Source organism: Camelus dromedarius, chromosome 3 (assembly GCF_036321535.1).
Source record: "Camelus dromedarius isolate mCamDro1 chromosome 3, mCamDro1.pat, whole genome shotgun sequence".
NCBI lineage: Eukaryota > Metazoa > Chordata > Mammalia > Artiodactyla > Camelidae > Camelus > Camelus dromedarius.
Genome location: NC_087438.1, coordinates 84,279,640 through 84,307,039, shown reverse-complemented (window position 1 = coordinate 84,307,039; position 27,400 = coordinate 84,279,640). Strand labels below are relative to the sequence as shown.

The 27,400-nt window shown below is 38.4% G+C and overlaps 1 protein-coding gene across 4 annotated transcripts in view; it reads right to left on the bottom strand.

Annotated features, from left to right (window-relative positions):
* The window catches only part of ZNF475 (zinc finger protein 475), an 83,126-nt gene that overhangs the window by 23,118 nt on the left and 32,608 nt on the right, over positions 1 to 27,400 (bottom strand). Inside the window, exons 7-8 of one of the 4 annotated variants that reach the window (XM_064483432.1) lie at positions 25,162 to 25,365; positions 1,417 to 2,660 (exon numbers count right to left, since the gene is read on the bottom strand). In XM_064483432.1, the coding sequence (XP_064339502.1) occupies positions 1,417 to 2,451 (1,035 nt within the window). In that variant the 5' untranslated portion in view covers positions 2,452 to 2,660; positions 25,162 to 25,365. Of the gene's footprint in view, positions 1 to 1,416; positions 2,693 to 24,981; positions 25,771 to 27,400 lie in introns of those variants that run through there. The other 3 variants (XM_010998811.3, XM_031448889.2, XR_010379555.1) reach the window with 3 other exon arrangements.

Here is a 27,400-nt window from a genome sequence, read left to right as displayed (position 1 = left end):
ACACATTTTGGAAGTAAAGCAACAGCCAGAAGATGAGAAAAACAGGTCATGTTTATGAGACCAGCCTGAAGCCCATGACACACTTACGAGTTTGGGTTTTCACTCGGCAAAGAAACTAGCTGTTCTTTCTTCAAGTTCATCGGAAAATATGCCCATTAGTCTGACTCTTTGGCTTTAGGGTTATTGTCTTGGAATCTTCCAAACCAGTAAGAGAAAGATCATTTCATTTTAAACATGGAAGTTAGGAAAAAGTACCCGACATTTGCTAAAGTAATGCAATAAAAAAGTAAGGAAGAAAAATTAGATTAAAAATAAAGGATGCCTCCCAATCCCCCAATCCCTCTGGTTTAATTTTTTTACAGTAGCTTGGGTAACCTTAGTTTCCTGAAAACAGTTCTTTTAAAGAATCCCTGCAAGTTGAGGCATTTCAAGTAGCAGGCCATAGAGTAAAACAAAAAAAGACTTTGGCCACCTCCTATTTCTCATGATTTGACATTCTGTAAGGTGTGACACAGGACAGCACAATCACTCCCCTGGCTTCATGGCAGGACAAAGCACATGGATCACACCCTGTTTTGCAGGTAACTACTGTCATAAGTATCCTTTCCCAATCCTGGTTAATGATGAAACTTCAGATAAAGGCCCAACACCACTTCACCATTCAGGCCGGGGACCCCTGGGGTCATGCTTATTTATAATTGCCAAAGTCAGGGGTCAGGGCCTGGTGTAAGACTCAGAACTGGGGTACAGAGCAGCAGAGGGAAGTGAGTACTTCCCAGATCCCTGAACATAATTAGTTGGCTTTGGGTCTGTGCTGGGGTTAATTCCCCACGTTACAATCACGTAAGTGTTGAAAGAAAACATGCTGCATTTTAGAGTGGGTTTATTTCTGCAAGTGCTCCAGTGTTTAATTACTGCTAAAGTCATTTGGGGTTTTTGACACAGATTCTATTTTAGTAAGATAAACTCTGCATAACCCAGCATTGCCAGAAATGAATTCCTAAGGTAGATGACTAAAATAAACCAGTAATAAATATTGGCTGTTGGAATGGGAATTATATCTCTGTAATGTAGACACAGCATTACTGACTCATTTTCAAATAACAGTCTCTCCCAAGGATTACTGGTCTGAGAGATCAGGGAAGAAAGAAATCCATCTCTCTTTTAGGCAGCAGAATGGAAGAAGACTAAGAACCCACCAGGCAAGGATGTTTTTATATCTGCTTTGCCAGTGCAGCCCCCAGAGTCCGACAGGGGGTCAACTTGGACAGGCTGCACTGAGGCAGAAATAAGATATTAAAAGAAACTATCCTAGGGATTGAGGCAGCTGATTCTGGGGACAGTTTTCTCTCATTCCCCTGGAGGGAGAATGTACCCCCAGGTCCACCCAGTGCATCTCATGTGGCATGAAATTACCTTATCAGTCATAGTAGGTGCCGCCATGTTCCTTTGCTGCTTGGAGCTATTGGACTCTTTCAGGCCACCTTTACTCCCTAAGGTCAAATCCTGAACTTTTGGCCCACTAGGTTGAGCTTTACACCTTCTCTGGTGTACCAGAAGGCGGTCAGGGGCAAAGGTCCGGCTACAGTTTGGGCAGGGCATGAGCTGAGCTTGACTTGGCCCCTCTTGGTTGGACTGTCCAGTTGGAAGGGGCTGAGGCTTCTGTGGGAGTGACTGGCGGAGCTCCCTGGGAAGCCGGTCATTTTCTGTTTTCCACTTTTCCAGGCATTTGGGCTCATGGATAGGAAGGGACAGGGTGCCAAATTCCCTACCACAAATGTAGCAGATGAGAGTTCTTGGTTGGGTTGGGACACCACCAGAAGCTTTCTTGAGACCAGCAAGGTCATCAGAACAGTTGGGATTTGGTGCTCTGGGCATCTCCCCCTTCAGCTTGCAGATTCTCTGATGAACAAGAAGACGACCTGGCAAGAATGTGCGGCCACAGGATTCACAGGGCAACAGCTGAGCCTGAGAACTCTGGAACGCTGCCTCATTCGCTGCCTGAAGATTGTAGGACCCGCTGCTGCTGAGAGGCGGAGGTTTGGAAGGTTCTGGCCTCCTCAGGTGCTTGGGCAACTTGCTGTTTTCAATACGCCACTTCTCCAAGCACTGGGGCTCATGAATGCCAAGTGACTGGGACCCAAATTCCCGGCCACAGACATAGCACACCCGGAACCCAGGCCTGCGGGATGGGATCACAGGGGGGCTGGGCTGGCTTTCCGACATAATCCTCCTACTGGACCGTTTTGAGAGTATCACAGTTCCAGGTCTATTTTTCTGAGGGTTTGTCTTTATTTTTGCACCAGGATTGACATGCTCTGTTTCTGGCAAAAGGCTAGAATGAGAGTCACTAGATAGAATGGCTTCGTTTATAAGAAAGGTAGGCTCTTTGGAATGGTGGAAAGACTGTTGCAGTGTGTTGGAAACCCTTTTCTCCTTTCCTCTTTCCATTAACAAAGAAGTCTTCAGTGCTTACTGTGATTTTAGGCCAGGCTCATTCTGGGCTTCTGCTTAGAGTGAAGGTTAGTCAGGTTGGCTGTCCTGGGGTTCCACATCGTAGCCAGTACCTTAGGCCCAAAGACTATGACTCAGAGCTTCATTGCAGGGCAGCAGTCTGGAATGCTGGAAAGTCCCCATGAAACCTCAGATGCCTCCAAGATCTGCAGGGGCAACATAAATCAAGAAGTTATTACTTTACACACACACACACACACACACACACACACACACAAATCTTAGATTTTAAGTTGATAAAAAGCAGAAAATTTTTTTTTTTTGACCTAGTATCCCCTTTGGCTAGCATAGTAACTGGCACATAGGATTTGTTCAGTAAATGTTGAAATAAGTATGAAGAAAATTTCCATTATGAATGGCACTGTTACCGTATTGAAAGCAGTGTTCTTCCCAGAGGAAGACAGAGAGTTACAGCACATCGTAGACACATGTGGCACAAACCAAGAGGCATGGTGGTGAGATCATGGAACAAAGAACCAAGGCCTGTGAAAATGAGATTAATGAAAGTGCAGATCATGTAAAAAGACCTTCTTCCACTACCTTAGGGATTCTTTTTAGTGCCATGGATCCCTTTATTGGTTCTTTGAAGCCTATGGACATTGTCCCAGAATAATAATTTTAAAAGCAAAAAATAAAGTACTTACTATTACAAGTGAAACTCATTTTTTTGAAATAATTTATCAAATATTTTTGGTTGTGATTTATATTTTGCTTGAGCTATAGGACTATGCCAGACTTCTTGTGTCCATGGGCCTAAGGCTAAGAACCCTGCAGAAGAAGTAATGCAACAGTGAATATGAGGATTATCAGGGAAACCCTCAGAGGGAGGCAAACTTCTTATAACATAAACTTCTTATAACATAATCCACTCTTCATTATGGGACTGGAATATTGACTAATTATGGCTGTAACTGTCAAGCCGAGAATGCAACCCAGGGCTGTACTCTTCCTGGTGGTGTATCTTCACACCTTCCCTGGGATGAGGATGCTCAGACTTCACTTGATGCTCTTTTTATAGCTATTGTGTTCATGATCTTGTTTTATATAGATATATATCTCTATATAGATATTATCTATCTATCTACCTGCCTAGCTATTTAATTTCCAAATATCTTTTATAAAAACATGGCTAACTAACAGTTCTCCTAAACCAGAAGAAGGACCTGATAAGATCTTACTATGGGCAGAAGCCAAAGGAGTTTTTACCTTGGGGAAAGGCATGAGTCAGTTTTATCCAGAGTCTACAACCTAGCTACAAGAAAGATTATTTTCAAAAGTCTTAGAACCTTCTTCATTTCCTGAAGGATGACCTCACTCTGGATTAGAGGCTCTTTAGCATTGGCTCCCAGTCACAGAGGGAGCAGTACCTGATCTGAGGCTGGACCCCGCAGACCACAGCAGGCACTTGAGTTCAGGCAGAGCCAGGACAGCCATGCTGGTAATATCAAAACACTGGGCATCGTGTTTATAAGGGACAAAAAGAGCTGTGAGATCTGTGCCTAGTTCCTGTATTTTGGTGCCAAGAAAGGTCTGCATCTTTGCAATTAAGACTATCAAATCAGGTCTGGCACAGAAAAGGAAGTTATTCTTCATTTTGACAGATCCTAAGACAGTGATATTAACACATGTGACAAAAGAATGTGTTGGCCACAAACAGAATGACCAACACAGAAAATGAAGCTTGAAGAAACAAAATTTTCACTTCAGCAGCACCATCCAAAAGAGAAAGCGGTTCTAGAGGACACAAGGAATCCAGTAAAATTATTTCATTAGATTTTAATCAGCACATGGCTAAAATAATCCCCCAACCACTCTGCTTTGTTGGTTCTGGATTTCTTGCTCACCAAGGACCTCCTGTTTTCATTTCCCATTTTCCTTGATACCAGGAAGTTGTAGACAGCAAATTATTTAAGACAAAATGGAAAAAAATCAATGCAATCAGATAAACTTACTTCCCCTAAACTTGATTGAAATCTGTCCCCCTCCACACACACTGCTCCCAGCAGATTAGAATACCCACGACTTGCCCCCAACAACTCCTCCATCTCCCTTATGATAAGGTAAGAGAATTAATATTTATTGAATGCCAACTGTGCATTGGATATTGTACTAATTTTTATATACATAATTTTAGTTAATTCTCAAATGATTATGAGGCAGGCATTATTATTTCAATTTTATAAATGAAGAAACTGTGACTCAGAAAAGACAAGCAACTTGCCCAAGACAGTTTCTAAATTACAGAACTGGGAATCAATTCCAGTTCTCTTTGGCACCAATACTCTTTCCATTATTCATTCTGCCTAAAATTCCACCGGCAGAGCTTCTTCTCTGAAGTTTTTATCCCTGTTTTAATGTACAATTCATATGCCCCATGGGAAGAGAACTAAGCTCTTGCCAGCTTTTATGCTCCCCCTTTAGAAGAAGGAAGAGGTTGAGAGGGAGGAGGGGAATAGGGCACAGAACAGGAGAAACCGCTGAGATGGAAAAAGCAGGTAAGAAATTGGGGCTGCTGAAGACAGCGTTTTCTCTTAAGCGACAGGGATCATTTTATTTTGTTCTGAGTGGTTTACTAGATGAAGTTTTTCTCTGTTATGATGTGCAGCATATATCCTTTTCCTGATCTCACCAACATCCTTAAGAAAAATCTACACGACTAGCCAGGGATGGGGACGGGGGAGTGGAACTGGGGTGCTCCAGGAGGTGCAGGGTGAAAGTGAAGGCTGCCCAAAGAAGTCAGATGGTGTTCAGTTTGCAGCCCCTTCACCACTTTGATTAGGGGTGGATTTTTATGCACACAGGTGCTTGTGCACTGCAAATATTTCCCCTGAAGCAAACATGACAAAGCATCATAAAATTCCCATTGAATCTTCATCCTTTTTTCCCCCACCATCCTCTTTCCTCCAATGTCCTCCTGAAAATTGTCTTAAATTTTTGTCTTTGTGATTAAAGGTATCAATGTATGGAAGATGAGGGAGCCAGAAGCCAGCGAAATTTGGGGGAACTGAGGTGTCTACTGGAGAAATTTGTGATGTTTCTGCCAGTGATTCGGCTATGGCAATGTGACAAGGCACATGGTCAGCTGCTCTGTCCTATAAGTTAGTTCTAAAGGTGAGAGTGCTGGAAAATACTAAATACATACACTTAAATCACTTAAGAATTTGGCCTGTCACCCAGACACGCCATAAAGCAATGTTACTAGTTTGTAAAGAGAACCACTTTGCAAAGCCAACCAGTTTTACCCCATCCATCCGTGGAGAAATGCTCACTCCAGTTGACTTGAATTTTTCATTTTGACCATATTTGCACATAGGCCATTTAAAGAATATCTTGGAAGGCAACACGTTTTATCAATATGATGCCATTTTCCCATGCCCTTTGGGGTTCATGGGAAGTGAGAGACAAACACAAAGATGAATATAATAACCATGGAAATCCAAAATCCACCTTAGCATTAAGAGGTGTTTCTCTAAAAGACAGGGGAAAGAGCACAACAAAAAGTGTGATTAAATCTATTAAAAAGTAAATTAGTGCTTTGAAATAAAATAAATATAAGTGATCCACGATCCCTTCTCTGTTAGTACAGAATGCAAATTCTTTAAAGTGGACAAATGAATAAACAAGAAGGATGGAGTTGAGGCTTATGCTGGTTCTGAGTAAAATTATAAAATAGAAGAGGTTTGTCTTCAATATCCTCTATCTATCCCATTCAGCAGCCTCCCCTGCCTAGTACCCACATATACACCAATGAAATCTTGCTTTCAAAAAGAAGCTGATAGTCTCTTTTCTACCAAGGCTTATGAATGATGAGGTAATATCCCTCCCAGAGTCTGGCAGAGACAGCTAGTTCCCTACCAACAGTTATTCTGCTCAACTCCCTCAAGTTAACAGAGCCCCACTTTCTAGCTGGCAACATGATTTCCCAGCCAAAAGTCTACTGGCTCTTCATAGCTAGTGGAAGTATTGTGTGGGACTTGTAAAAACTCTTCTTGAAAAGTAAGGGACACAGCCTGCTCCTCTTTCCTTCCTTCATACCAGTGCCTGATGGCTGGAGCTCTAGCACCCATCTTGGGCCAGATTACATTCATGTAAACCTTGACATGACAGAGTAGAAATGTGGATGTACCTAGGTCCCTGATAATGTTAGAGTCATCATAGAAACTCTGGAGTGCCTTCCTTGGGCCTTATTTACATAAGATAAATAAATGTCTATTTGTATTTTAGCCACTTTTTAAGAGTTTTCTACTCACATGAAAACCTAATACTAATTGAGTTACAATTGCATTTTAATAGTTGTCATTGGCTTGGAACAAAATGAATTCTAATTGTGACATTTCAAGTTTCAGAATAATTTTTTGAAAAGGAAAAAATTTTGAGAGGGTATATGGGGGCAAAATTGACTTATTAAATATATACTTTTCCTTAAAAATCAGGAAAAAAAACTTGAAACTGTAAATACTCAACTAATGGCTCTTAAAAAACTGATTCACAACACTTATTTTTCCAGAATCTTTAAAAAAAAATGTAATGACATTTGACTTCTGGAGAATAGAAACCTACTTTCTCCATGAGCTTTTCAAAGAGCTAGGAGGCATCATTGTCATGCCAGTTATTAACATATTGTCTCTGTATTCCATACTCTCTTCTCTATTTCCAACTTTGTGATGCTGGCACTGGGACTCTGCACACCACACTTCCACTTTGCCTGCCTGCTCTGCATTATGATCTATCAATACTGGGACTGGGGGAAGAATGTGAGGTTAGAGGAGAAAGAAGATTTGCTTCTTTTTGTAGGGTTTCCTGTCTGCTTTTGGATCCTGTATTACCCCAGAAATACTTCTTCATCCTGGCAGAAGCAGTTTTTTCCTGTAGCAGCAACTAAAACCAGTTTACAATTTTTCCAAAATTTGCAAATCAGACTCACTTCCCCTTCTCCACCAGACAGCACCATCAGCCACTCTGTGCCTCCTATTTGGAAATTAAATTTTTAGCTCTATAGGGTGCTCCTTCTAAGTGTCCCAGTTTTAATAGTTCAGATCTTTTCCCTTTGATCCCTCACCCCAAGGGATGGTAGATGCCACCTCTCTTATACAGTAGCATTCCCTTTTTACTCTAATTACCTAGGTAAAAACTTCATTTCTGGTTAACAATCTTTATATTAAATTCTCTCTGTTTAAATAACCAGCATGGTTTCTGTCTCCTGACTTGTATCACCACTATCAGAATAAGTAATAAAAATCTGTTCTATTCAAATTGCATGTTACCTTATTATTGGAATAAACATAAGCTCAAATGAATTATTTCATAGCATCTTGGAAAATTATTTGATGGCAACCCTCAAATCATTCAGACCACTAAAATTATATTTTTATAATGTTTACACCATCACTAGCCTTCAAGAGCTAGAAAATGTTGCTCTTCCAACTGTGACTTAACTGAATCAAGTCATAAGCAGAAATCTGTTATTTTAAGCATATTCATATTTTCCTTAATTTTATATGACACTCTTCCACTACTGACAATGCAGCCATAAGGTCACCACTGTCACAGAAGGAGTCAGAGTAAAGTGAGCCCATTCTTAGATCAAAGATGACTAGGAAGTGTTGAGGGAAGCTGGTCTAGATCACCCTGCCCAGTTCTCTGCACTCCCTCTGGGTAGCACCTGGGCCAGTGGCATTTGCAGTCTTCAGGAATTCTGATGTAGGTGGGCAAAAGAGCAACTGGGAACTGGAGGTGGTATGGTTTGGGAAAGACAAGAGCAGTATCTGAAAGTTAAAAAAAATGCAAACACATTCAGAAAAGCCATTTAGGCTGAGGCGTGGCTTTGAGGGACTATGGCTGTCCATGTTGGTATTCCAAGGATGATTTTGAATAGCTAATAAAAAATTTTCCTTTCCTTATCTTTTCTTCACTGTGAAGAATTTTAAACTAAGATATAAGTTCTTTTACTTTTATTCCATCTAAATGTCAGGTGTAGACATAACAGTCTATGGTGTTAGGAAAGCTATGAAAACAAAAAATGGGAGAAATGCACTCTTTTTACCTCTAAGTAGAACCTTCTGCAAGGTCATTTTATGTTGTTAAGGCTCATAATATCACCCTATGAAAGCTATTGTTAGATTGAGCCTGTAATTTTCACTCTATATTGAGTATCCAAATCACAGAGTACTCAAGAGTCATAAATGCCACACAGGTATGACCATGTAATTGTAATATTGACATCTGGAGTGTTGGAGAACTGGTTATGGAAACCATCAGTATATCCACATTAGAGGACTATAGTGTATAGAAATTCAAAAGATAGACAAAAAAGGCGGGGGTGTCAGGCCACTGAATAACAAACAAATCTACATACCATATTATCTGACATTTGGGACAGTTCTATTTCAGTAAGATAATTCTATTCCTATAGCTCTTTCTCAAGAATTTAAAGGAGCGGTTCATAAGCTAGATCTGGCCCATAGATATATTCTTTTTGGCTGCATAGAGTTAAAAATGTTTGAAGTAGTTGGCCTTATTTTAAAATTGGGAGATGTCACACAAAATTGGGATTTTTGTACAAAACAGAAATAGACTCATAGACATAGAATACAAACTTGTGGTTGCCAAGGGGGCGGAAGGTGGGAAGGGATAGACTGGGATTTCAAAATTGTAGAATAGATAAACAAGATTATACTGTATAGCACAGGGAAATATATACAAGATCTTATGGTAGCTCACGGAGAAAAAAAGGTGACAATGAATATGTATATGTTCATGTATGACTGAAAAATTGTGCTCTACACTGAAATTTGATACAACATTGTAAAATGAGTATAAATCAATAAAAAATGTTGTTAAAAAATTGGGATTTTTGGTTTCTTTTGAAAAGGTGTAAGATCAGACCACAGAGCTCACATTCCAATGTGGCAACATCGAACATAAGCTGGGGTTCTGAGTAAGGGCTGAGCCTATAGCTCGGGTAGCCAATCTTCACTCTTGCAAAGTTTCTCATCAGCCCCTTGTTTCATTAAATCACAGTTCATGCTTGATTTTCAACAGCACTGAGTTTGTGACCTTTTGTGATTCTTGCTTTAAAATGTCCCTTTCCTCCATTTTTCTCCTCAGTTAAATATTTGAAAATCACTCTAAGGAGCACTGGCCCTCAAAAAACTGCGGATCCAGTTCAATTATCTGCTTTTCTATAGCAGATAATTACTAAAAACATGGCATATTTATCAGTAAAAATTCAGAAGGGAAACATCCTAAAAACAGTTGAGTGAGGATGAAATACTTGGTTCTAGGAGGGAGGGAAAAAGCCAAGGCAAAAGAAAGAATCGGTAGCCTGAGAAGGAATTTTCATACATTATTAAAGGGTCACAGGAAATGATGCAACTAGGAAATGATGCAAATAATTTCAGAAAAGAAAGAAAAACAAGCAATCAGTGTTTAGATCAGTCACAGGAGAGATGGTAGAAGGGGAAGAAAGAAAGAAAGAAAGAAAGAAAGAAAGAAAGAAAGAAAGAAAGAAAGAAAGAAAGAAAGAAAGAAAGAAAGAAAGAAAGGAAGGAAGGAAGGAAGGAAGGAAGGAAGGAAGGAAGGAAGGAAGGAAAAAGAAAAACATAAACAGGCAAGAAATGTGTTTTGGAGACCATCTGCACTTTTTGGAAGGATTCCCATAATTACTTAGTTATCCTTTGATATAATAAGAACTACTCTTCTGCTTTAGTCAGCAGCCCTTGATTTACCATTAATTGACTCCCCAGATGAAGAATGTTGAATGTCTTAAGTTATTAGCCTAAAGAAAGAAGCAGTCAATAAAAAGGACCATAAATAAGCTATTAATAATATAGACTATTGTTGCATTTCCAAGATTTGGCCTGGAAGTACTACCTAAGAGAATTATGTCTCCTTGGAGGGATTACAGAATTTGGTGGACTTTTTCTTTCTGCCAAGCTGACCATTTTGTCAAGTACCATATGTAAGTTAGTTTGAACTGAAAATGTGTAAGAATAGCACAGTAATTCCTTCTCAACAAAGAATGAGATATCCAATACCCATAAGTGTCTACATTTGATGTATTATGATAAAAAAAAAAAGTGGGGAAAAACTACAGATACCCTTGTTTTGGTGTTAAATTTTAAAAAGAATTACAAATAGATTCATTGTTTATCAGTTCCCATCATGTGATATGCTTGCACAGAGTTCCCACTGTCTTCACACTCTTGATTTACTGTCTTGGAGGGCTAACAGTGCAATATCTTTGGCACAGACTTTCAAGCCACAGAATATTAGTGTCAGAAGTGTAGTCACTTGACTAGTGCCTCCAGGTGGAAACAAACACAATAAAGAATACAGCTGCCCTTGAAGGGAGCTTGCTGGCCAACATAGATTGGCATAGGACAGATGGGCCTCACTGTATCCTGGAGGAACCTTTTAAACCACATCATCCACTTACCCTACAAAAACCTCAAAGTTGTGCCTGAGCTCTACCCACTTCCAGGAGGTCAGTGCCTCCCAAAGCCTGGCTAACACTGAAATTGATCATCATTACCATTCATTACAAACATCAACACCCTTTGTTAATAATGCTTTCTCAATCCAAAGCTGTTTCTGAAGGAAGTCCCTGGGAAGAAAGTCAAAAACAGGACCGAGCCCATAAGGCAGGCTGGTTTTCTGTTGGATGTGTGAATGAATACGCCTCTATTTTCTGATACATTTAGCACATCTTCTCTGGTGTTAGACCCTGGAGATTCAGTAGTTTATGTACGCCCACCAGGTGAAGGCTGTTTCTGAGCATCAGCTTTTTGTTGTTCTTCTCCCCACATCTCTCATCCTCCTACATAAGTAAGTCATTAGAAAGCTATTGTCATTCATTCAACAGCTCTGAATTTTGTGAACAAGGAACTCTTTCACAGGCCAGATGTTGATGGTTCAGAATCCTCCACTACAACCTCTCATTGCTCAGGAAATCTTACATAGGTTATCATCTCCCGCTGGAGAAAACCACTAAAAGGAGTCTCCCAGTGTCTAGGAGAAACTTGTTCTCAAGTCTCCACAGCACAGGTCAAACATGAAATGTGGTGACAGCTCTTTACTTGCTAACGTTCTTAGCTTGTAGTTTAAATTTTTTGTGGCTTAAAGTTTACTGAAAGCCTCCTTCCACCTCATGTCCAATATGTATCAAATAGCAAGGAAGTCAGTGAGTATTAACTGCTTTGTTCTCGTTCCCTTTAGAAAACAAAAAGATCTGTGTGTATTTTACCGATGATCATCCTAAGTCATACCTAGGATCGGAAAGATTGGAATATTTGATTTGAAGAATTCAATTTAAAATCAACTCTGTGAATGCTGTTTTTTCCTCTTTCTTGTATTTTCCACAGGCTCTTTTCCCATCACCTGTGCTCTCTTTCTCTTTGTTTCATTGTTTCCATGATCTGTCTCCACTTTAAGTCTAAAAGGACAAGCCAAACACATCAAGGACAAGGTGCCATCTGCAAGTGAGTGGAGAATGTGGCATCCTGTGGTTCACTCCTCAGCTAATTTCCTCAGGAGGGATAAAGACAATGCCAATCAGCTCACTATTAGAAAAACGTGGCTTATATTTTAACTCCATTATATTCTGGAGAAACCAGGGTGAGAAGTCATGGGCCCAGTCTAATTACACAAGGTCTCAAAAATGGAGACCCTTTCCCCAATCTTGTGAAAGATATGGGACAATGGAAGAAAAAAGGGACTCAAGTAGCCATTGCTGACTTTAAAGGTGGAGGAAGGGTGCTGTGTGCAAGGATTGTGGGTGGTCTCCAGAAGCTGGGAAGGGCAAGAAAACAAGCACAGGGTCTCCAGAAAGGAACACAGTCAGTTACTACCTTGATTTTACCCCAAGATACCCATGTTGGGCTTCTGACTCACAGAACAGTAAGATAATGAATTTGGGTTCTGGTAAGCTGCTAATTTTATGGTATTTTACTACAGTGGTAATAAAAGACTAAAACATCCCCAAAGAAAGAGATCAGTGTTATGAATGCAGCCTTCTGCAAAAATGTTCCTCAGCTAGTTTTGACCCCACTGTGCCCTAGAATCTTAATAGTCAGCTCATGGTCACCCAGCTCTAGTGTGCACTGGAAACACCACCAGGGGGACCCTATCCCAGGGGCCTTGCTGAGACGCCCCAGTCAGCCGTCTACACTGAGAATTGTAATACAATTCACCCTATAGTAACAAAAACATAAATATTCACATAACATTACAGAGTGGGTTCCAGAATCTCTCTCTAGCTCTTGTGAGAACCCTCACCCAGTGTGAATGAAGAAATAATCCTTCAGATTTTGCATTCTCTTCAGTGTGGTCTACATGCCTTTCCTGTCCACACATCAAGCTTGCTGTCTCCTGTCCTGTGTGATTCTATTCTTTGTTATGGCATCTACATATTTACAACTGGTAGAATCCTTACTATTTTCCTCAGAAATTTGACTTTAATACACTCTGCTCCTGGCTACTGACTACATTTCTTGTCAAAGTGCCACATGTATAACTTTTTCCTTCTCTCCTTCAACTCTGTTCTCAGGACCACAGTCAGCCTTCTCTAACAACTTAAGGTGGATGTTTAAACCCTTCCTGGGTGGAAAGGGTCACTTTCAATGTAGAGTCTGAGCTGAAAATACATTTCCTTTTGTGGAGTCATTTCCTATTTAGAATTGTAGGGAATCGGAATACGCTACTTTGCCCTAAGGTTTACTTTGAGCAAATGAGAAGCAGATACAAGAACAGCTCTTTGCCCCCTGCCCCTTTGCCTAAAAGCAGGACATAAATTTGTAAAGGTGTCACCTTTTCCTGTACCAGGAAGGGCAGAACTCTTCACACCAGGCGACAACTCTAGACTCTAATCAGCCCAGAGATGGGTACCAAGAGGAACCATAACAACATTACTAAATAGCATTTCTCTTCTACTAGTTTCCTCCATATATTTACCTTCCCACAGATTGCTGCCTCTAACAGCCTAAATTCCTTTCTCTTTGTCTTGTCATATCTCCACAAATTTATTGTTCTTTGTTAAGATGCTATATAAACCTCTAGTTATGTCCACCCTTTGAGTTACGCATCATTGAGTGCTTCCACGTGTATGCACAATGCACTTGTTAATAAACTCAACTTTTCTCTTGTCCATCAGTTTTTTGTCAGTTTATTTTGTAAGCCCAGCCACTGAACCAAATAGAGTAGAGAAATGTTTCTTCTCCTCCAGAGCCCCACCATAAAAAGTAACATACTGCAACACGACACTTTCTGCTTAACTCCATTAAATGGCATCAACAAATAGCCCATGGTCATACTATTTAGCCGTCTCATACCCAGTAAGTGTGCACTACATAAGCATGAGCAAAACAAAAATGAAATTTGGAATACATGGTACAAATACCATGAGAACGTTGGAGATGCTGCCTGCAGTGCCCAGAAAGGAGAGGTAGATTTCATTTAAATACACGGGTGAGACTGAGTATTTTGTCCATAATTAAGGCATATATGAAACTTCTCCAAAGGCAGAAGAAGGTCACACAGGGAAGATTATTGCATTAATACAATGTAATCCCCCCAAAATGGGACATTCCTTGCTGAAAAGCCTTATTACTAATCTCAAGAATTTTAATTTCACTATAGGAAATGGGGAACTTCTACAGATTTTCTTATGACATTAATAATACACAATTGAAAAAAAGATTGAGTGAGGAAATCTGGAGAACATCTAAATTTAACATTTAAAGACTAAGCAAAGTAAGTTCTTCGGTTTCCTAAAAGGATCCACTGCAGAGTTTACTCCAAAAGCAAACATTTAGTAGGAAAAGAGATCCCTCTGATTTACAAAATATAATTAACACCTAACTTCTTGAGACTATGTGTACTACACAAAGCCAGACTTGCATGTGCGTTCCAGTTCTGAAATTATGTTTAATGTTGGTTCAGACAGTTGCCTCCATGTCCCATCTTATGTTACTAGTAGCTGACATACGTCTAAACATTTTTGCTAAAAATCTTGACAAATACTTCTGGACAAGACAGTGAACTTCTGCTGTAGAATTTTGCTGCATTTAGACAAGAGCTTAAGGAATGAAAGAATTTATTTCCAGCAGCGTCCTCCCTTTGGATGCTAAACCAATCTCCATTCCCCTTTCTGTGTGTCATGGGCTCAGTTCATTCAGATCTTAATCAAGATTACATTATCACAACTGGGAAATAAAGCCCAAATTCAAGCAAGCTCTGAAATACATTGGTACAGCTTAATTTGCTAAGTAAAAGAAGAAAAAGTGGCTTATAGCCAAGAATCCAGCAACACTTTGTTAGTCCCCACTTTAAAGTATTTTTGCATGTCCCTCCTATAAACTCAGGTCTAGTTCAAACACTAGCTTCAAAATGCCTATCAGCTATGGAATCTTGGGATATATAACCTCTGTGTGCCTCAGTTTCAACTTACGTTTGGTAGGATGATAATACCTTGCAGGCTATCGTGAAGGTTGAAATGTTTAGTATACTTTCTGGTAGGTGGTATGATATCATAATTGTTATTATATGATTTTAGTATGTCTTCCTCCCCATATTTGTATACATAATCCAGCAGGCTGAAAAATATAATTAGAAGACTAACTATAGATTTCTAAAATTATTCTTCGTTTTTCTAAAATATTCTGAGGAATTCCAAAATTTTCATTCTGCGACTAATTCACACCACATTTTAGTCACAGTTTATTAAAAACAATTCCAATCTGCAGTCCTGAAAAGGAAGAAAATACTGAAAAGCTATAAGAAATATAAGTACATTTTCTAAAATTATCAAATCAAACCAGTATGAAATATTTTAATCATGCTTCTTGTCATACTGCTATTCTCTGTTAAGGAAACTTGCCCCACCCTCTGGAGAGGTGGTGCTAGGTGGTCAAGTTCTCTAGCATAGTACTCAACTCCCAATCCCCAATCTAAGCTGATTGGATCGGAGCTGGGCACTCGACAAAGGCTGCCCATCATAGGCTCACCGGTGGTCTAGGACATGGCCTGACATGAACAGATGAACTGGTTGAATCACAATTCCTTTCTTGGGAAGGATAAGAGTAATGGTTGCTAAAGCAGAGAAGACACTGGGAAAGAGCTGTGAAGTTGAGCAGCGGCATGAAACACCATGGCCCATAAATTATGCATGAGAAGAAGACAGAAGAGGAGATGAAGTGACAGTGGGTGAAACAGGGGAGAGCAGGGAAACAGGCTGATGTTGGGAGACTCAGGTGAGAGTCCCTAAGGGGTTGCCACTGCTGCCTGTGCAGAAGACAAATGATGTTCTTTAGTCTTTCTATCTCGCACTACGTCTAGAGAATAACTGTGATCCTGGAACTTTGTGATAATCCTACTAGAGAACAGAAGAAGCCTTTGTCACAATGCTCCAAATAAGAAATGAGAAATCATATGTTACTGCTGTCAGTGATGGCAAGTACAAAAGAGGTAGCAGGTCACCTCACAGGCAGTGACCAGCCCAGTCTTGCAGAGCTTGACTGCAGATGGGCCTCTTTCTTCATCTCACTTAAGAAGGAAAGCAGGGTGGGGTCTCTAGTTCTGCTCAGACTTTTGGAAAAAAATTCAAGAAAGAGACCTGATGCGTATAGGGCTGAAAAGCCAATGGGGATAATACCTGATTATTAACACTCTACTCAGAAGATATGAAAAGAACTTGGTTAAGGAGCTCCTTTGACTTCCCCTAGAATTCTGAAGCTTTTATGAAAAACAACCTACTAGTTATGTTGGCCTGGAGAACAGAGTCCACTCAACTCTTTGGCTAGGGATTCCCCTGGAACAGGTAGTTCTTGTGCTTCCTGAGGCCCGGTTGTTAGATTCCCCTATTTCCACACATGTATCCTCACAATAAATGCTCCATTGTCTCTGGACACCTGAGGCCACTAAGAAGGCCTGTCTGGAACTGGATTTATGTAATAATTCATTCAGCCCAGAATGCTGCCTCTGGCAGTGGAGTCCAGAACAGATACTTTGTGACATAATTTTTGAGTTCCCAATACAACGACCACCTTTTTCATTAGAGATATTTCCAAATAACCCAACCCTTCCATCTATGAGTTAACAGGCTAATTAATTATTACAATATGTTTACTTCACATGTGTAACTGTTAGGATTGTGTGTCACTGCAAATAAAAAGAATCCTAATCCAGTCACTTAAAGAAACAAGAGCATATATTTTTATCAAAGTATGGAGTCTTTTTTGAAAAAAGCAAACAGATTCTCAATAATATCAATGTTTCAGTGATGGTCTTGGCCTTTCCCAAGGATGCAACTACTGTATTATTACTTATTATTACTATGGCATTATTTGAATTATGTGCTTCTACTGTTGCATACAGAACAGATGGACCAATCCTAGGGTCCCCAGTCCTAGGGTCTAGTAGAACTGTTTTCCCTGTGGGTTTTCTGTGAAGGTCTGTCGTTAGCCCAATCCTCAGGTGAACTTTTCAAACAATTCTGCCAGCCTAAGGACACCAACAATACTCACCATGAGCATCCTCTTCCTTTCCTTCTCCTCCTTCAACTTTCCTGTCCTTTCAGGCCCACAAGTCCCATCTACAAGGCTATTCCACTAAAAGATATAAATGGCACATAACTCCTAAGGTGACTAAAAAGGCTTTTCCTTCATCTCTATCTTGAGAATTATTTAATTTTCCTGGATTTCAGAGTAGGAAGGTGCAGATGAATGCACTTAGTAAGTCCCCATTAACTTTCCATGGGCTTTAAAAATTTCTCAAGGTTTTACTTTATCTGTTCAGTGTTCTTTTCTTACAGTTGTGTTCTTAAGCTTCCATTTTAGTGCCGTAAACTAGTTTTCACTTTTTTGTTATAGTTTTTCTAGTTTTCTAATTTTTCAAATACCAGGATCTTCTAATACCACAATTATATGTCAAAAATACATTAGGCTGAAGTATCTCAAAATGCATAGATTTTAAATCTGTCTTATAGATATTATGTGGAAGAATGACACAATTTCAGGCTACAAATCTTGATCCTTTTTGGTTAATTGTAAAATTCCAGTTACAAAATTAACATTGAAATAAATTCAGTCATGCTAAAGATTACTAAATTGTTGGTGAATTACGACAGAACCTATTTTATTTAGTGAAGCAATGAATAGTGTCTATTTCAGTAATTACAGCAAGAACAGTATTCTTGGGTTACTTATCAATAAGCTTTTTCTGGGAGTCTCTGTTGAAAAGTTTATTTGGAAACTTCTTGTCACCTGTAAATATCCCAATAATTAAAATAATCAAATTCTAGTTGACGTGGTATTTGACATAGGAAATAGGCTAACTGAAGAGGAAAATGTGGTTTTAATTTTTGTTGATTGAAATGCCATGTGTTTCATATATAAGATGGTTCACTTGGAACTGAACAGAGAGAGCAATCCAAGATTTATCTTATTTTAATGTTGCACAATCATTTGGTATTTTTGAGAGGAAGTGCCATGAACTGATCCAAATAATGTAAAAACTAATTTCTTACTTCACATTTCTGATTTTAAAATGAGCCTTAACATAAATCACTTTTTCACAAACCAAATACAGGTATTTCCATTTTTTCCAAGGAATATATATACTTGCTTGGCAAGAGGCTGGAATCTTACTCCAGATGCCTTCTAGGTCAAAGAGAATATACCGATAATCATTGTCAGAATCTTCACTTGACAATGAATCAATGCCAGGATGCCAGCCCATCTAGCACTTATTAGGTAATGATATGCTGGATTGTAACTAAGTCATATGGTATTAATAAGGACAACTGTTGACTGAAAACTGAATTCTGAGTCTTTCTCCAATTGTGTATTTATTCTATTTTCAACCCTCACTAGATTTCATTTTGTTCTTTGTTCATTTCACAGTGATTGTACTAAAATAAATTTGACCACATCTTTTGACTTGGGAGATGGTGACACTGGTGGGGAGGGCAGGTGAGATGAACATGAGGATGTTTTCCTTTGCCCCAGCTCTCCAGCTAGGTTCTAGACCTTGTTGTGGGCTTATACAGGGGGAGCTGAGGGCTGGAGAGGAGAGCAAGAGGAAAGGTAAAAGGGACTAGTAGACACTCTAAACAATTTTAAGCATTTTTATTCCTATATGATTGCCTATTAATGATTTGGCAGAAAAATAAGCATCTTCTTGTACACCAGTCATCATATTACATTTTCTTTCTGCTCACTTGCTCCTCTCCTGTACTTTTTGCTTTTTGCATCTTAATGCCTCTCCTTTCCTGTACTCTTTCACTCCTATCTCCATTTTTCCACTGATACTGGATAATATTTTGTGATATGCTATATTAATTCACAGAGAAAAAATTTTGTATATACCATTGATGTAGCTGGTTATTCCTTTTGGATATTTTGCCTCCGTCTACTGCCAAGTAGGTGAATGAATGTGCCTTGCCATCTACATGCTGTTTCAGGCATAGTATGTGAATAACCACTCCTACCCTTTAATCCATCTTTTTTCAGAGCAGTCATATTCAACTACTTCAATTATAAAACAAATCCTAAACCTCCTTGACTAAATGTTTCATGATTATTGCACTACTCTCAAAATAAAATCCAAACTCTTGACCATGAAGGTCTCTGGAACTAGGTGCCTCCCTGCATTTCTGCTCCGGTCTCCCTTTACTCTCTCCTGTCTGCACTGTGCTTCATCCATGTTCACCTCTTGGTTCTGCAAATAAACCAAACCCATTCTCACTCTGGGGCAGGCCAGGAGAGAGACTGGAAAGGCTTTGCACATGCACTTGCCACTGCCTAGAATCTTCCCCCAGCTCTTTGCATAGCTTTCTCATTTCATTTCTCAGATCTCTGTTTAAATATCAACTCAAAGAGACCCTTCCTGACTACTCTTTCTCAAGTAATTTATCTCTTTCTAAAACACAAACACACATGCACAGACATCATACAGACATACATGCACATACACATGAACACATGTACCATGTGAACGAAAAATACTGCAAACCATATCAGTAAACAAAGAATGCTGAAGCTGTCAAGTCATCAGCCACTGCCACCACCCCTCAGTGAAGACAAGCCTGCAGCCTGGCCTGGTAGCCACTCACAAAGGTGCACCCTGAGGGGACTCAGAATAAGAAAGGAGAGGATACCGGCCTAGATAGCTAACACAGAAAAGCACTAAATTCTTTAACTTGACCTGTCTAGTTTTCTTTAGTTAACAAGTAATCTTTTAACGTTCCAACTACCTGGTCTTTGTTGTAAAATTCCTAAATATCTTATCTCCTCCCCTACCTCTTCGGAGCAGTCCCTCAGAGCGATATGAGAGGCTGTTATCCTAGGCTCGAGTCCTCAGGATTGTCCACTGAACAAAACATAACTCTCATAGCTGTGCATTTATTTCAGTCAACAACCACTGCCACACCACCAGTATAGTTATGTTACACAGTTATGACACTGCTGTTTATTTTCTGCACAGCACTTAAACAGCATATGTTTTTGTCTCGTTTGTTTGCTTACATATGTAGTATCTGTCTCCTCCACTTGGATGTAACCTGTAAGACATGAGGGGTTTGTCTGCTCCCTACACAGCTGTATCCTCAGCACCTAGTCCAGTGCCAGGTACGCTGTGGGCACAGACAAAATATGTTGACTGTTGAATGAGCTGAGTAAGATTAGCTTGATTTTATACTAAATTTTTAAACAAAAATCAAGCTCATTATTTAAATAGAGGAATAAAAATAGAAAAGGACTTTGGGGAAGAAAGGGTTAAATGCTAATTTTGTGGTATTGTCTCAAATCTTAGGGATATCTGAACATCTCACCCTTTTTAATCCTCCTAACAATACTAACTCAAGGGATTAGTATTCTAGGTTTAGAAGTGTAACTACAGACAGTCCTTCATGTCTGTGGGTTGCACATCTGAGGAATTAATCAACAGCGAATTGAAAATATTAAAAAAAGAAAGTCTGGAAAGTTTCAGAAAGAAAACCTTGAATTTGCCACACACCAGAAACTATTTACGTATCATTTACCTTTTATTTACAACTATTTATATAGTATTTACTTTGTATTAGGTATTACAAGTAACCTAGAGATTATTTAAAGTATATGGGAGGATGTGCATAGGTCATATGAAAATATTATGCCATTTTATATAAGGGACATAAGGATCTATGGATTTTGGTATCCACAGGGATCCTAGAACCAACCACCCAAGGATACTGAGGAAGGATTGTCCACATACCAAATCCAAGAGACATGAGAATCCAGCCAAGGACTATGTACCAGACCAAGCCCTGTACCTCAAGGTAAAGACTGTTCATCAGTTAATGAGCCACCACTATCTCTGGCAGGGAGCTGCCCCTGAGAACAGAGCTAGACAAGCCCAACAGAGGTGGTCTTATGACTAGGTAAACACGTGCACCGACTGCTGTACGACTAGGTAGAAAACTGAAGTAGAAACAGAGCTGGGCTTTCCTGAACTGGGTTTATTCATACTTTGTCTTTATTTAACACATGCGTTTTGAGTGCAGATGACTTTCAAAGTTTAATTCTCCTTCAAAGTCATATCTCTTCTGAAAAGAGTCCCAAATACTGGGTATTCAGAGGAAGAACAGTTTTGAGGCCACAGGCCTTTAAATGACAACGTATAATTTGGAAGATACTTCATCAGAATACCTTGAAGATTAGAACAAGGGTTGCTAGACTCTGGCTCACTGGTTAAACCTGGCCAGCTGTCCACCTCCTTTGGTAAATAGGTTTTATTGGAACAGAGCCAGGCTTATTTATGTATTTATCTTAGACAGTTTCTGCCTTACAACTGAAGAGCATATGGCCTACAAAGCTTAAATTATTTAATATTTGATCATTTATAGGAAAAGCTTCCTAACCCCTTAATCAGAGCATACAAATGAGACTCTATTTTAACAGTGAAACATCCAACTATTAATCAATGTGAATTTATAAAATAGCACTTAGTGCAACCAACAGCCTACCAAGTTCTGCTTGCATAGAACACCATCAGGCTCCTCTTAGAGTCTTCTCTGAAATAAACAGATTTGCCTGCACTGCACTTGGGATATTCTATTTGCAGTTTGTCTTCACTTCTAAGCTATTAACAACTTGTCTCTTTTACATGTCCTCTTCTTGTTCCCCCAACATGGCATATGCCTATTGCTGTACTTGTATGCTGTAATATCTAAAAAAAATACTTCTCTACGTTCTTAAGACTTCACAAGGAATCGCCACTGCTGTCTCAAAAAGGGTGTTCTGGAATTGTTCACATTCTTCACCACTTACAACTTATTTCTAGAAGTGCGTATACTCCTGAAAATGTTTCATTCACCAGCGAGTTTTGGGAAATCATTTAAAATAATAAAATAAGAATATAGTAATATTCATTTAAATTATATAAACCCAGAGAAGAAACAGCCATATTAAAGTCCAGTTTGCGAACAAACTGGACTTAGAAATAATATGTAAGATTCAATTTCTAAAATAAGCTGGAAAATACAGCTGACAGAAATGCTAGTTTACATTCTCAGGCTCAAAAGAAATGGATATTTTATGACAGTGATAGCAAACTTGAAAAGCCTGAGGAAATGCTTTTCCTTAGTAAACATTTGAGCACTGATAATTTTCTGTCAGTTCATAGGAATGCATAAAAACATTTAATTTGATGCTTATTTTACCAGGCATAGTGGTTTTTTTCTCTGTTATTGTAAGAAGTACATTGTTAAATAGGCAGGGTAGAGATTACAAAGAAAACTTTTCCTTCCCTCTTTCTTCGTCTAGAACAGTGTCTGAAAAACAATAGACACTCAATAAATTACTGAATGAATAAATGAATGAATAAGCCAAACTCTGTATAAATGGGTTTGAAAAATGCATCCTTTTTACTGGGATTATCATTCTTGAATAAATTTATAACTGTATATTTTTGGCTTTTGCTTATTACAGAATCACTTAAAATCAGATTAGTGATTTTAAGGAAAAGATGTAGACAACATACAAGAAAGAATAGCCAACCTGGTTCAAACTCTTGTGCGTGGTTCCACTGGAAAGCAGTCATGGAAGGACTCCACTTGCATATCTCTTTTGAATACTTGCTTCATTACATACAAGCCAAGATGAGCTGACTTATTAAAAATTAATGATGCCAAAAGGATAGGTAAATAGACTAATGTGACAGAATAGAATCCAGAAATATATGGACAATTCACATATGTGGTGAATTCATTTTTGACAAAGATGTCAAGATAATTCAATGGAGAGAGGAAAATCTTAAACAAACAATGGTGGAACAACTGGATTCATGTAATAGAAAAATTAATATCAACCTCTACTTTCACCAAACACAAAAATTAACCTAAGGTAGGTCATAGAACTAAATATAAAAATTAAAACTATAACATTTCTAGAAGAAAGTATAGGAAAATACTTTATGACCTCAATATTCGTAAAGATGTCTTAGATAAAACACAAAAGCCCTAAATATAAAAGAAAAAGAATTTAAAACTTTACTTCATATAAATCAGAAACTTCTGCTCTTTAAAAAATACCATTAAGGAAATGAAAAGGCAAGCCACAGATTGGGAAGAAATGTTTGCAATACATATTTGATACATATATGGCAAGTAACCCAGTATGGGTTGCCTAATATGGACAGAAGCTTTGAATAGATTATTCACAATAGAAAATGTATAAAATATCCATAAGCTCATGAGCTAATAGTAAATATCATTAGTTGTTATTTATCAGGAAAACGCAAATTAAAACCACAGAGATACAACTATACACTCACTAAAATGGCTAAAATTAAAAAGAATACCAATACCAAGTGTTAGGATATGAAAAAACTTAAACTTCCATATGTGCCTGGTGGGAGTGTGAAATATTACAACCACTCTGGAGAACCATTTGGCCGTTTCTTATAAACTTAAATCTATACCTACCTGATGACATGGACATTCTATCTACAAACAATTATCCACGAGAAATGAAAATATATGTCCACAAAGAGAATATATACAAATGTTCACCAAAGCTTTTACTCTTAACAGTGAAAAACTGAAAACTACATAAATACACATCAACAGGTAAATGGATAAACAAATTATGGCACATTCATACAATAAAACATTACTCCACAATAAAAATGAAAAAATTACTGATATATACAATGACATGGATCCCTTTAAAAAATATTATACCAAATAAAAGAAGTCAGATTCAAAGAAGAATATACTGACTTATTTCATTTATATGAAATTTTAGAACAGACAAAGCTAATCTGTAGGTGGCAGAAAGTAGATCAGTGATTACAAGGTGGGTAGGTGAGTGGAGAATGAACTACAAAGGCTAATAGACATGCTCTTCTATTGCATCATTGGTGGCAAAATGGATGTAATCATTTGTCAAAACTTGTCTAGCTATGTATCTAAAATGGGTGCATTTTACTGTATGTGAAGAATATATCAATAAAGATGATATAAAAAGGAGGAAACATTTTAAATGGGAAAAAAATATGAATAAATACTTAACAAAAAAGAGATACACATCTCCAACAAGTTTGTGTAAAAATGCTTAACTTCATTAATCATCAAGAAAATGTAAATTATAACCACAGTTACATATCATTTCATACCCCTTATAAAGTTAAACACACATCTACCCTATCATCCATCAATTTTAGTTCTAGGTTTAAATCCAAGATAAATGAAAACATATGTCCACCAAAAGACTTGTGCAATAATGTTTATAGCAGCTTTAGTTATAGGAGACCCAAACTGGAAACAAACCGAATATCAATCGATAGGAAAATAGATAAACAGATGTGGAATAATTCTATAATGCAATACTAATCACCTACAAAAGGAACTCAACCACTTTTATACACAGCAACAGGAAGACTCTCACAAATATTCTGCTAAGCCAAAGAAGTCAGATACAAGAATATGATTGTACACATATACAATTCATGAATGGCCAAATTATTCTCTAGTATTAGAAATCAGAACAGTGGTTGCTATGGAGGGAAGATTGACTGGAAAGAATGTGAGGAAACTTTCTGGGTAACAGAAATGTCCTATGTCTTGATTAAGGGGATGTTTTACATGGTTGTATACATATATCCAGATCACTGATTTTTAGGAACTTGAATTTAAGAACTTAAGATCAGTTACATTTCACTCCATGTAAATTTTATCTCAATTAGTTAAAAAAACCTAACGAGTCAGTTGAGTAACTATAGCATTTATCATCAGTTTTCTTTCACGGATAATCCAGTTTATAAACATATAATCCTGAATTAATGTTAAGAACATATTTATCAACTTTTCTTTGCAGAAAAATTTTCATTCTCTTATAGCCATTAAAACATTTAATCTATAGTTCACACTATTGCCAATATCATCCAGTGAAATAAAATATTTGCTAATTTGTTTAGTATTATCTTTTTTTTTTTTAACTTGAGGACTGATTACTGTTCTTTGAATTCCTTGTCTATAGCAAGGATATATTTACTACACTCTAGTGAGAAGGAAGTGGAGGAGATCAAGATTATCATTGCCAGTTGAAAGGTCAGAATTGAAACTTGATTAGCTACCAGACCACAGAGAAAGAATACACCTTCTGGGAGCCTCACCTTGTAACATTTGTTCTTTATCTTTCTATTTTGGCTTCTGTCATGGCCTGTTGAACCCCTCAGTGGGAAAGCTGGTGGAAACAGGAGTAGAATAGCTGGGAGCTCCACGATTCATATCTCCTCTTGTGGGAGTTGATGTAGTTGTGAGGCTGGCCGCCAGGAACAGGAACCCCAGCCTTTGTCGCTGGGATGTATCCTGGCAACCTGTCAACAAAAGGGACAAGACTGAGTTCTATAGTAACAGACTGAAAAAATCCAAAACAAGGGGTGAAGAAATTCAGAAACAGAGAGCAAAATAAGTATGGGCCTCAGCTTTCTTTGAAGTTGACTCTGGGAATTTTACCAATGGACTAAGCATCACACAAAGGGAGGCAGATAAATTTAAGTCACAAGGCTCTTCTAGGCCAGGGGAGGGGTGGGGTGAAAACACAACTTGTTTTCCTAAGGAAGAAAAAAAAATTGCTGATTGTCCTATTGATCTTTTCTAGGGTCTTTAAAAAGTATCAACTATATAGGAGAGCTTGGCCTCTTCTAAAAGAGGGAGATGGATATTCTCATTGTCACGGCACTCAAAGAGTGGATTACGCTTTGGTCTAAAATGTGACGAAATCCAAGATGTAGAAGCTAATTAGTTTATTTTCTAAAGTGCCCAAAGATATAGGAAACCTTTTTTAAAACCAAGGCCAACATTTAAAAGTGTATCTGAAATAAAGACTTTTAAAACCCTATATTTAAAAATACTTTGAGATATTAAGCTAATCGTCATACAATCCTATAAAAATTGTTTTAATTTTGTAGTATTAAACCTCATGAGGTAAAGCAGTATATTAAGACAGGAAAAAAGTCCATAATATATTTCTAAACAAAAAAAAGAAGCTACAAAGCAGAATTAACAGGATGATCTCATTAAACTCTGTGTGCACACACGTGTGCCTGTGCCTAGAGAACATGCATCTGCTTAGAGAACGTATACCAATAAGATAACAGCAGTTATCACTGGATGATGAAATTAAGAAACATTTTATTAAATGTCCCTTAGGGTTAGGAATTAGGGGGAACAAACTCTAACCTCCCAGATTCCAAAATCCTGTCCTTCATGCCCAGATAATTGAACTGGGAAATATAGGTAATTCACAGGACTGTTATTTCTGCTGAAATGACTTCAGACTATACAGTTTAAAGACCCCACTGGATAATGAAGTTCCAAATTCTAACATTCCATAATGTTCTAAGGTGAGCAGTTACATCCTCTACAGAGATTTAAGGATATCTCAGTTATACTATCACATAAAATAGTTCTAATTTGGATGATTTTCTCCTGAAACTTTTCATCAGATGCCATATGTAGATGATAAAGCATGACTTAAGAGCTGCTTTAAGAGTGGTTAATATCAAGATGGGGCAAGAAAACTTAGTTTTACATTTGGTTTCTTACTAACTTGTGAGTTCCTAGTTAATATATTTCTTACTTTATACAAACTGCATGCATTCTCAGCCCCATTGTGAGCTAAACAAGATACTTCTCTAAAGAAATTGCCCAATAAATAAACACTGTCGCAAATGCACACACAGTATTCAGTCCAGTGGCCAGCTACTTGGGCCAGATGGCAGAAGAACAGATAGGAAGTGCTGGCCTAGGACAGGACAACCCCGGGAAAACACCAGGAGAGCAGATATTTCCATGCTAAAATAGGGCAAGGAGTTCTTTATCTGGACTGGAGTGACCAGTCTGGGCTGGGCTCTCACGAGGCCCGAGAGTAACAATTTCTCCAGCAGCAGGCACATGTGTTATCTGGGGAGCTAACGGTGCATTCACAGCCCTCTCTTCCCTGGTGGGGTTGCTGAGTTGCCAGCTGGGTTTTCACATTCATCAGAGATGCTTTGGAAACTGGCTGGAGAGGAGGATTTGTTTTCTCCCAAATTCTGGACCCATTTGAAATTCTTGGGTTTGTAGTTTCAGCTTTAATTGAACTTCGTGGTATTCAAATTTATTTCATCTTTGCAAAACAGGCCTTCCTAGGTATCTCTCTCTAACTTTTAGAGAACAAAAACTTTTAAGCAGCTTACATTTAAAAAAATCAAGCTCAAAAGTCATCTTGGACATTGTAGAGCTTTACAACACAAACTTTTGATGATTTAAGTGTAAATGAAGCAGAAACATATGGATTCCATTTCCCATAAATCACATACAATCCTTAAAAAATCAAGGGAGAATGTGCTCGGCACGACGTATTCCATT